This window comes from Syngnathus floridae, chromosome 9 (genome assembly GCF_059516105.1).
Source record: "Syngnathus floridae isolate MCC-2025c chromosome 9, RoL_Sflo_1.0, whole genome shotgun sequence".
Classification (NCBI taxonomy): domain Eukaryota; kingdom Metazoa; phylum Chordata; class Actinopteri; order Syngnathiformes; family Syngnathidae; genus Syngnathus; species Syngnathus floridae.
The window spans coordinates 1,246,060-1,257,990 of NC_142421.1; the positions used below are offsets into that span (position 1 = coordinate 1,246,060).

Below are 11,931 nucleotides of genomic sequence, written 5' to 3' on the forward strand. Positions count from 1 at the left end.
CTCCACCAAGTGCACACACCTTGTTCTGGAGCCAGCTGCTCCACAGAGCGTCCAGCAGCGTGAGCCACACCAGGGAAAGCGCACTCCTGCTCGGCCCGATATGTGCACAAAAGCTGCAAAAGCTCCCGTTTGGATTCGAAAGCCTTAATTGAAACCTTTGCGCGAGTGGCGACACCGAAGATTGTGACAGAAAAGTGCTTTTCGTCACACTTGGGAGCAGTGTGCCGGCTGGTGCTCGTGCTGGTGCTGGTGCTGGTGCTGGCGCTGGTGCTGGTGGTGAGTTCAAGGAAAAAGATGCAGTTGCGTCGCCTCTCGGTGCGCCCTGCAGCCAGGCACCAAGGCTGGTGATGCCCGCCGCTGTGCTGTGAACACCAGCGGACGCTTGAGCGGAAAGAGGAAGAGCAGAAGCGCGGCGGGCGAGGATGATGATGAGGATGCTGGTGATGATGATGATGAGTTTAAGATCATGGCAAACGGAACCGGTACTATTATGTTAAAATGTGTCGTGGTCGGAGATGGTGCAGTGGGCAAAACGTGTCTTCTTATGAGCTATGCCAATGACGCCTTTCCTGAGGAATATGTCCCAACAGTCTTTGATCATTATGCAGGTAGGTGCACAAATGTCATATTGTTTCCAACAATGTCATGTTTTGCTGTGTTTTACTTGAGTTGACGTCCAACATAGTTGAATTGGCAAGAGTGCACTCAGTTTTCCCGCTGCACTCCAACTGCATTGGCCTGCATCTGTTGCTCTAATCCAAACCACTTGTTTGCCTGCCTGCCTGCCTGCCTTCATTGCAGACAGAGGTTGGGGACCCACAGCCCCACCCCCCTCCACTTCATGCAGCCCTTCTCATCAGCCACAAGCCTTCCTCTTTCTAACCGCTTTTTGTTATTTCCTCACAGTGAGCGTCAATGTCGGAGGAAAGCAGTACTTGCTGGGACTGTACGACACTGCCGGCCAGGTGCGCTTTTTCTTGATGTTACTTTGGTGTGGTGCCAAGCATGTGAAAGATTAACAAACACACCGGTGTACAAAAATCCTCCTCACGCAGGCTGACATGGTTGCAGGCTTCGTATTCAAACCAGAGTAAGCTGCAACAGGTGATGGTTTTCACACTTATTTATTGCTAGTCCCGTGTAGCATACACAGTGGTGGTAGTGATGGGCGTTCAATAGTTCCATTCTGTCAACAACAGGCTTCCTATGTCCAGTCATGATGTCACAGATTTGTTCATAGGACTGAGATTTTTTTCCTCAATGTGCCATTCAGTGCACAATCATTAAAACTCAGCAGCCTACACATGCAGACACGCACAATATTTTCTCTCAACATAAGGGCCTGTGTGTGTACGCACACGCACACACACACACTGGATGAAGCAACCATACAAACAGAAAATGACTAAAGGTTGAGAAATGTCTGGTTGCAGGCATCTAAACTTCCCGATCTGACAAATTAACGACTATCAAAACTGTATCTTATAGACAATATTTATCTCTAACCACCCCCCCATGACTTGCTTTAAAGTGTAAATATTTTCCATTTCTTGTCCTTTTGATTTGCCATCTTGTAAAGCAATTACATAGCCGCTATGAGTCACTGTGAGCGATTGTCAAGATTAAGGAAAGGCGCCTCCGACTTTGAGGCACACAGTGGGGCCTCCAAAGGAATGTTTCCACAGTTTAGCTCCTGCTTGATTTGTATTGGCAACGTACGCAATGAAACCCGCTGCAAAATCTATTCTATATATCCTTCAGCGTATGTATGTGATGAGGGCCATATGCTGCGTTTGGTAAAACTGGAAACATCCCACTTGAAGCTAACGAATGCAGTTGTCGATGTGGCAGCCATTGTTCACCATTCAGATGTCATTTTTTGACACACAATTCTAATTTGTTTGTTTTTCAACTTAATGTTTTTATGATGGTAGTGAAGATGGTGAACCCTGATTTCTATGATTCGCACTTAAGTATAAGTCACAGGACCAGCCAAACTATGACAAAAGTGTGACTTATAGTAGGGCAAAGTCTTGATGAGCTTTTCAGGGACTTGGTGCCACACTCCTAATGAGACTCAACAGGTCCTGCCTGGACAGTTCACACTAGGGCTGTGGCAACAGTGCAGAAGGGAAAAACTCCTTCTAAGGATTAAAAAAAAAGACTAAATGTCTGTTGGCAATCTGCTAAATATAAAATATGACCAAATTTACCGCCACTTGTAAAAGTAACAATAGCGATTCCATTGTGATTTCCTGTAAGTGGTCATTGTTTGACCCATCCATCCATCTATCCATCACCTGTTGTCTCTCCTGCAACCTAAAAATGTGCACGCCACATGTTAGTCAACATTGCTCAGGCTGGATTTAACAGTGTGAATGAGTCACGATCTGAAACCAAATCCGTTAACCGGGAAACAGATAAACGAGGCACGTAAAGGTCAAGAGATTTAGTCAAGTCTCTGGTCTCTTCATTTTGGAATATTAAATCAATCTTTGAACCCAACAATCCGTCCAAGGCTCTGCAGAATGCATTTAGCAAAAGTGTTACACTTGTGTTTGTTTGGATCTGATTGTGACATGGCAAAGTTCCCCCAGATGTCAGCCAGGGAGAGTCGAGTTTCCACAATTGAAAATCCACCCGCCCGCCGCCCCTGACTCCGTTGACCTCTTTTAGGGAGCGAGAGGCCAGCTGGTAATGTTTATAGCTTCAAAGTGCGATCAAAGCGTGTTGGCCCAAATAGAGGCGCACAACCGCTGCGGAGCTGGAAAGAGGAAGATAGACAGATGTGGCAAAGACAAACAATGAGACAGGATGGATTTTTAGACAAGGAAACTGCTTATGAGGAACAAGTAGTCCCTCGCTTTCATAGTATGTTGAAATAATTACAACCTTGTTTTTGAAAATAATAATTAAAAAAAAGTCAATTGTAAAATCTTTTCTTCTATTGGCCCTTAAATGAGGATAAATGGATGTAGTTCTTAGCAAGCTCTCATAATGCCTATTTATTTTAAGATGGGATGGAAATGAAAGTATGAAGAAAAAATAAGATTAAACGGTGGTTAAGAATTTCCACTGTGAAATCGGTAGTATGTTGAAATCAAGCAAAAGAATCCGTCAAAATGAAAGTCAAAGCGAAAGAAAGGGCTGGAGAGGGACTGTTGCGAAACAAGTCCTCAACTAGTGCGCAAGATGGCATCATGGTAAAAAGGTCTTCAGAAGATCCAGACAGATATTCTCGGATGCCTCTTTATGAAATGTGCACCGGTGTCATGAATGAGTCACCAAGTAGGCACTTATGTGAACACAATGTGTCTGGGCCACGTAATCACAGCTCATTACAGTATCTTGCTGCCTCCTATTGTCTAAAAAAGATAAATAAATCATCACTTCTCGCCCATCCCGACCGCTACCAATTCAATGATTCCATAGGGAAAGTCAGCAAAGCCTTTATTGCGAAATGTGTCAGGGAAGCACAGGGCAAAGCGTTTATTTATTCATTTGCTCACCCCGCTGCGCCTGCATTCAAGACAACCTTCTAAAAGTCCACTCAAGGAGCTGGAGAAAACAGGAAGTGAAGAAATCTTTGAAGAAAAGGCTTTGATGGCAGGAATCTCGTTATGCGAGCCAATTAATTCTGTTTTGAAATATTGTGCAGATATGATTGTATTGTTCAGTTGTGATTGGCACTTACAAAAGCATTCTTGCAGTTTGCAGCACCTTTGTCAGATCTTATTTGACTGAAGGTGTGCAGCAAGAATTTCTTTTTGTACTTGAATCTTCAGTGGGCGGCTGAGTCGTGTGATAAATGACTTCACGTCAGCAAGTCGGTTCAAACAAATTAGGATGAGTAAAAATAGACACGCTTGTGTTCATGGGATTGAGGAGTGTCAACCAGTCAAGTGTGCTTAGTTGCTTTGTGGAGCAGTTATCGGAAGGATATTACTGTAACAACGTATTGACACAACATTGATAATCTGTACTGATTTAGTTGAGTGTTTTGAAGCGGTAGCAGTTTCTTCATTTCCGCTGCCTATAAATAAACACATTAGCTTTAAGTGGATGGCATGATGCTGATAATGTAAAAATATTCATCGTAAATGGACATTACTTATTCATCGCCACGAAAGGGCAAGTAAAGGTGATTTTATTTTTTAGGTTAAATCCAGGTTAGCAGAACTCTGGGATTTACAGACAGTGTCGACTTTGTCTTGCATTCTTCCCCGACGGCTGTTAGTACAAATAGCTTCCATTCTGTGAAGCCATCCACTTTATAGAACCCCGGAGGCGGTTATAGAATCTCAAACAAAAGACAATGAAAATGGCGATATGGTGATGACTCACTGGAATTGTGCTCATATGTCACTGAGTCACGCGGTGAAGATCAGCATGCTTTGCAGAGACCAGCATATTCTCCATGTTTTGATCACGTTAGAGGGAATACTTTGATGTCGGATAAATTGGAATACTTCATCGAATGATCTATTTGGTGGCAGAAAGCTTGCCATCGATGCTGCAATGTCACAAATTGTTGAAGTGACCTAAAACGGTGGCATGGAAACACTGAAGCTAACAAAGTGGCCTCGGAGCAGCAGCAGGACAGTGGACGTAACCGGGCCAACGAGCGCTGAACAGAGATCGAGTATAAGAGCCGAGCTAACGTCTAAAGCGCCTCTCTTGTGGCCAGAGGACATATTGCTTTTAGTGTCCAAGGAAATGTGAGAAGGAGCAAATTGCTGAATGTTTCGATAGTTCTGTGGAAGATTGGATTTTGCTAGTAAAAGTCACAGGCAAAGAAATACTTTAGCACACCACCGAAGTATTTTCTTTCTAAATGGAATATATAAAAAGTGTTCACCTGGTTTGGATCGTTACTTGTACATTGCTGTCAAAACATTTTGTCCCTTGGCTCGGTTGAGTCGGTAATTGATAGATTGGTGATTAAGTTTGCTTGAGGGCATGGTATGGCATTTAGGAAAAAAGCAGGTAGGAAAAAAAAATCCTAATTGCCTCGGTCATTGAGAAGACGAAGGAGAAAGTCATTCCCACGTGAAGGTCTTCACATTCCTTCCTCTTCGTAACTCAAATCCACTTGACAGTTTTACGAGCAGCACCGAGCCTGTCATAAAATGACACATCATATGTGAAAAGCAGAAGGAGCTTGGCACTGTGTATGGAACAAACCACTTGATAGGCTAAGAATAAGTTCTTCTTCCACAACCTGGCTTCAGTGAAGAGAAAAAGTTCAAATTGTATGCACCTAAATTCATTTCAGTAAAGAATGAAAAGAATGAGTTTCCTAACGTCGAATCTTTTCCCAGGAGGATTATGACCGACTCAGGCCATTGTCCTACCCGATGACGGACGTTTTCCTCATCTGCTTCTCGGTGGTGAACCCTGCCAGTTTCCAGAATGTGCGTGAAGAATGGGTGCCCGAGTTGCGGGAGTACGCACCTAATGTTCCCTACTTGCTCATTGGTACTCAGGTGAGGATGTTGATCAGCCTTCATGATTTTGGTATTGAATAAGATCCAATACGATGGCCTCGAAATGTCAAACTCTGGATTTAGAAGAGTAATAATAGCTGCCGTGTTCATTCTCAGATTGATCTACGCGATGACCCAAAGACCATTGCCAAACTGAATGATATGAAGGAGAAACCTATCGTGACTGAGCAAGGCTTGAAACTGGCAAAGGAGGTCAGTTGTGTGTTTTGAAGCCAACCCGAAAGCGTTTACGTTCCGTGCAGAGAACCTGCCAAGCTAAATTCACTTTTTATAGCTGAAATTATATGCCTGAAGATTGTTCAGTCCAGAAATAAAAGAAAAACTATTTCATCTTCCAAACGATAGTCAGATTCAAACACTAAAGCTCAGATTCCACTCCAAAATTCCAATTTGATTACCATTGTTACACTCCACAGTTACAAAATTGTCATCATTGGGAAAAAAACAATATTATTATAAAATAAAATAACTAAGAATTTAATTTGACTTCATATTTTTGTACGTGGACACATTTTCTTGTTTTGTAGCAAAATGATGAATACCTTACTTTTTGTGTCGATCACTAACGGCAGCTAAATCCTCCTCCTCTTTTCTCCTCGTCAGATTGGAGCATGTTGCTACGTGGAGTGCTCAGCACTAACCCAGAAAGGTCTGAAGACGGTGTTCGATGAGGCCATCATAGCCATTTTGACTCCCAAGCGAAAGAAGGGAGCTTTAAAAAGAAGAATGGGACCCCGTTGCATGAACTGCTGTCTGATCACATGATGGGCGACATGCTCAGAACTTCCACAAAGACTGATGCAGATACAAAGACAACAACTGAGTGAGTTTTTAATGCTGCAATGAACTCCAAAGGAGCACAAACACCAAGAAAGCTCTTGTCATTATTCAGGTGTTTTACATGAATCAAAGAAATGTTTGCTTTACAAAAAGGGGCTTGGTTTGTAAAATGTTTGAAGACTATATATTGACTTTTGATGATATTGTGAGTCTCTCAAAGCAAACAGCGCGACGTGCCGTTTTTTGGACCTATAGCTTTTTTTTTCTTTTTGTCCTGCCACCAAATTTGTCTCCTCATTATTTGACAATGTGTGTATAGGGGATTACTAAATCAAAAATATTTTCATCCTAGAGATATTTTTTCATATTCTTTGTCATGCTAGACAGTTTAGAAGTGGGGGTACAAGTCAAACAAATGCACATGGCCTGTCATCAAAAGTGGGTGGCAAAACCGACCTTACACTTTATATTAAAGGCTCAACAAATGAAGCACATTCCTCTTTGCTTTAAAGCATTGCCCATCTTCCAGCTCTGAGGATGCACAAACTTGCAGGCACAAGCTTGAACAGTTTATCATCATGCAAATTTGTAATACGAAATCAAAGTCCAGAATGCCGTCTTTATGTATTAGATGTAAATGATGTTTTCAGACTATACAGGGTCAATCAATGAAATAGATGAGAAAAAGGATATGGAATTACAATATTAGATGAGTGACATCCATACCTATATTAAGCATCAGATTAAAAATTAGAGTGTGATACGATTGCCTAATAGGCTTATGAAAGCTTCCTAATAATATCAACTTTCTTTCATTTTTCATGTGCTAAATACTAGAGAGAGCAAAGTATGATATATTTATAATAGTCATATATTCAGTATGGTCAAACCTTGTGTTTAGCATTTTGAGTTCAGCTCGGGAAAAAATGAGCAAAAAAAACAAACACCATTTTTGTTCAGTATAATTGTGACAATATGAAATCATTCAATCATTAAGGCTTATGAAGGCAAAGTAAGCGTTTTAATATCCTTCCAATGACTCAATGCCAATAGATGAAGTACATTTTTAGATGGATTTTAAACCAAACAGTACCTTCATATTTTATACTAAGAATCAGAACGGTAGCACATTTCTATTATTTGGGTGTCTGATAAAAGCGAAGGAAATACTCCATGAAAGAATGACACCACTGCAGTCTAAATGTTGCTTCTTTATTCTGCTACAATATAAACTTATAAAGGCTTATTTATTGTGCCATTTTCTCTATTGCTGCTGGGTGAGGAGGTTAAGACATAAAAATGACACGAGTAAACAGTAGATGATGAACTTACATAAGCCTTTGCTATTTAGTTATTCAGTGACTCACCTCATTTGGATAAAGTTTGGAGGCTATGAATTCATTTTTATACAGTAAAATGACTTATTGACCCCATTTATAATGGACTCGCCCCTTATTTCAGTAAACGTAGGAAAAATGACGTCAAAATAACTGAGTATGGTGTACAATTATTGTAGTTGGACAATAAAACCTCTTTTTACTAAGACAACACCAAATAAAACATGCTATGTGAGTGAAGTGAATATGTACGCTGTTTTTTTTCTCCTTTTTAAAATGCCCAATAAGTGCTGGAATATATCTGGACAGTTGACAGTTGACCTTGCTAGTTTTAGACTGCAAGTGGTAAAAATCTTGGCCTTAAATCCAATATGACAAAGGTATTTGTCAAAGAAATCCAAGATTTGATACGGTTTATGAATTTGTATTTGTAGTCCTTTTCATGAAGTCATATAAAGCATATTTAAAATTAGCTATTGTATAATGTCAGGTTTCCAAGGCCACTGGGCCCTGCACTCGTGTCTTACTTTTCCTGCAAGCCAAATGCCCTCTATTATGTTTTGTTTATGTGTTGTTGGCTTTATGTATGTTTTGAAAAATGTTGCTTAAGTACTGTTGTTCTGTTTGGACTCCAATACGATGCCTGACTGATTGCTTTGATGTACGTAAATGGTGCTCCTTTTCTCTAGCCCTGCTTGCACGACTGACCGTATTGTCGCTTTGAGTGGCAGGGTGTATCGGCGGTCAAACAGTTTGCTGTTCAGTCCACCCTGAACTCTGACTCTGAAGAATTGCAACCACTCGTGCATTGATGCGCCTGCAACTTAATAAAAGTGCTTACCATTGTCTTTACTAGTTAACTTTGGAGTTGATAGGTGAATTGCCTCGAATCGAGGATGTCGCTAAAAAAGAGGTCCGATACCACTTTTTTTCCCAAACCGGTACCAGTACGGTTCCTTCTTGAGTAGTCCCAGATACACATACCTAGTAACTGTTCTCACTCTCTCACACATTTGCTCTATAAAATTTCTATGAACAAACTGTATCATATTTTATAGCTCTAACTTTGCATCACATAGATTGTTCCATTTTCGTAGATTGTTCCATTTTCGTAGGGCCCCCCCCTCCCAAATGTTAGCTTGATAAGGCCATGTGACATCATCTCAAAGCTTTAATATAGGGTCACCTCTCTCATGATTAGAACTTGGCCTCTATGGTTTTGAGCAGCGTAAGCTTTACTCTATATGGCGTGCTGTTGGCTCGACAATTTCCTACGGGACCTGAGAGCTTTAATTCGGCCACATTTTTCTCCGACTTTGGGCACCTACCTGCAGAAAAATATCGTGTGCTCTCCTGGTGGTCGGTCAGCTCATATACCGCACATGAGCTGACGTTAAAAAAATGACGACCGATTCTTGATTTGTGACGTTCAAGAAGTCACTTAAGTGAGAATTTACGGCCCGAGTCCAGACAGAAACGCAAAGATGGAAATGGATCCCTCATCTGATCCATTTGGACTGAAGAGTTTAGTGGAGTGTATTTTCCGAGCAATCTATTTTTCCCAACCGAATGACATGGGTGATTTCATCCACCAGTACATCACGGATCTGATGAACTACATAGGATTGCACCAAGAAAAGAGCCTCAAGCTTCTTTTTCTGGTCTTCCAAGAACAATGGGGTAAGATACACGTCTGTCATCATCAAATAATGTCAATTTGTATATCCGAATGTACTTCATTCAGGCTACAACGACAGTACGTCATTATTTGTTTTACTTAGAGCACAGCATTTGTGTTATGCAAATGGTACACGTACATAGAAAATGAATTTCCTCAAGTTTGACCTGTACTATCGCCGCAACTGGTCATGTGTCCGGATGAATGTTTCTATCTTTCACACAGCTGGTATAGGTATGATTCAGGGCCAGGTCCTGAAAGAAAAAAAGAAATCCATAAAATCAGGTTACTTTAGTAACATTTGGTTGGCTAGCACGAAAAAGAATGTAACGCCATTGCGCGCAGATAGTGTAGAAGAAGCTCGCAATAGAAAACACAACACCCCATTGTTTTGGAGCTTATTCATCATAGCCCATAACATTCCTTCACAGCTTTCATTTTTGCCAAATTCTTTAGTATCCCCTAAAAAATAATGACACACGCACACACAAGCACTGTATTTGGTGGTAGCATAAAGTGAAGGGATTTGAAAATGTTGCACCTATTTTTGAAGTATAAACTCATATGTGTGGTTTTGTAAACGGCTCTCAACAGAGATGAAGTTTCTCGCTAGTAAAGACGCAATAAAACGCTTGGACTCTGTCCCATCCTTACAAAATATATCTGAGACAGAAATTGAAGACCTTTTGCAGAAGCTCTACATGGATTTGGCAATGGCAAATGTATTACCAAATGAGGTCGTACATAGAAATGAACCAAACCAGAAGACCAGAAGGGAGTCGGATGATAATAAATGTGTAGTGAATTTCCAAATGGATCTAGTGTCCAAACAAGATGAGGAAATGATGCCTAGTGCAGAACCACGTGTGCCTAGTCCCCCTAGACAAAAGAGTCTTCTTTCACCCACTTCACCAAGGAAAGAACCTGTTCTCACACCTAGTCCACCAAGGAAAGAACTTGTTCTCACACCTAGTCCACCAAGGAAAGAACTTGTTCTCACACCTAGTCCACCAAGGAAAGAACTTGTTCTCACACCTAGTCCACCAAGGAAAGAATGTGTTCTCACACCTAGTCCATCAAGGAAAGAACCTGTTCTCACACACAGTCCATCAAGGAAAGTCTCCATCGACGAAGGTTGGAGAAAAACACCGGATGGGGCCCACAGAAGGATTTCAAAGAATAAAACACCAGAACCTGAGAAAACTAGGAGTGCAAGCAGGGCAACTTCTGATAAGTCCAAGGGAGAGTCCTTTGGACCCAGAAAGTCAGGGCCAGATACCAAGCCCAAACAAAACGAGCCCAAGAAAACCAGGGCGCCGTCTTTCACGTCACCTCAACGACCGAGATCCACCAAATCGGAACCGTCGACCAGATCATCAAAAGAGTCCAAATTACCCAGGCTGGGTTTCAGTCAGGCATCTGGACCGAGGAAATCGGATAGACCGCAAAGCAGTCTCACCATTCTCGAGAACGCCGGTGTGGTCTCTCGGATAGCCTCTCGGCTATGTGGACCGAAGCGCTCAAAATCAGGACCGACGTCATCTTTACCTGAGGTGAGGAGAACAAGGTTGAGTCTTCACCGCTTGTACGGAGCGGAAAGGCCCAAGACGGCTGGAGCGGAAACCAAAATAAAACCCAAACAGCCCTGGAAAGATACTCTCAGTGATCCTCCGACAAGGGAAGGACCTGCACGGGTTCTTTGGATGGACAGGGAAAGAGTAAAGCCTGTGCATAACAGAAAACATTGGAATATTCCTTCTACCATCTTGTTTTGATACTATTGTCTTTGACTTCATCGTGTATATTTTGAGCCGTTTGTTGTCTTTTTGCATGCTTTTGAGTTGGAATGGTGTCTTAGTGACTTCCTGGCAAGTTCCCACCTCAGCCCATGGATGAACATCTCTGCCTAGCCATGTGAGATCCCACTGGGGTAACACTGGCAGCAGGATTTGGTTTCCTAACAGCTCCTTGTGTGTCTGCGTTACGGATGATCACAGATGTTCTTGTGTCCACAGGAACTCCAAGGGTGTCATTGTGAGAGGGTCGGACTAGGAGTGAGCGGAAACCACCTGATGCCATGAGAAGGATGTTATTGTTCCATCTTCTCTCCATGATAAAATACCAAAACTCTCAACACGCCCTGGAACCAATATTTTGTTTATTGGACTCAAACTATTATCTTGTATTTGAATCAGACTATTGGCAGTGCAATGTGAACATAATTTTCCTGCCCTGAGTCATACCTGTAAATAAAACTTGTTTTTGTGCTCGAGCAGCAACCACTGAAAGCCTCTTTTTGGTTGCACAAATCGCAGCACTAGTTTGCCATGGTATTACAATCAATAAAATACTTTTGCATGACCAAAGTTAGACTGGTGATGTAGGTTTCTTTCTGTTTTGCTGCCACAAGAGGGCAAAAGAGCGCTTAGGCTTCAAATGAGTGAGCGTGGGTGAATAGCCCCACAAAGCAAACAAGTTGATCATATAAACTTAGTAACTAGTGCTTCATAAATCCAAACAACAAAGACCCCAAAACATGGGAAGTGGAACTTGTAGCTTGCACAAATTAATTGGCAGCTATAACAAAAGTCAACTGGCTATTTATCACACTCAAATTCTCAAATTTAGA

General features: G+C 41.8%; 1 protein-coding gene across 3 annotated transcripts; it reads left to right on the plus strand.

Moving 5' to 3' along the window:
• Nucleotides 1–11,584, plus strand: rhoq (ras homolog family member Q). 3 transcript variants are annotated; one of them, XM_088384016.1, is made up of 6 exons: nucleotides 1–608; nucleotides 907–965; nucleotides 5,322–5,486; nucleotides 5,604–5,699; nucleotides 6,111–9,304; nucleotides 11,318–11,584. In XM_088384016.1, the coding sequence occupies exons 1-5, from the start codon at nucleotides 467–469 to the stop codon at nucleotides 6,270–6,272; spliced, it is 624 nt and encodes a 207-aa protein (XP_088240142.1). In that variant the 5' UTR covers nucleotides 1–466; the 3' UTR covers nucleotides 6,273–9,304; nucleotides 11,318–11,584. The 3 variants fall into 3 exon arrangements, with proteins under 3 accessions (XP_088240142.1, XP_088240141.1, XP_088240140.1); XM_088384015.1 differs by lacking the exons at nucleotides 1–608; nucleotides 907–965; nucleotides 5,322–5,486; nucleotides 5,604–5,699 and adding an exon at nucleotides 9,897–11,232 and having other exon boundaries at nucleotides 8,807–9,304; XM_088384014.1 differs by lacking the exons at nucleotides 1–608; nucleotides 907–965; nucleotides 5,322–5,486; nucleotides 5,604–5,699 and adding an exon at nucleotides 9,897–11,216 and having other exon boundaries at nucleotides 8,808–9,304.
• The last annotated feature ends 347 nt before the right edge of the window (nucleotides 11,585–11,931 follow it).

Coding starts and splice junctions, on each gene's coding strand:
- rhoq (XM_088384015.1), top strand. CDS start 9,109: ATGGAAATGGATCCCTCATCTGATCCATTTGGACTGAAGAGTTTAGTG. Junction 9,305..9,896: donor GGTCTTCCAAGAACAATGGG/GTAAGATACACG, acceptor GGCTCTCAACAG/AGATGAAGTTTCTCGCTAGT.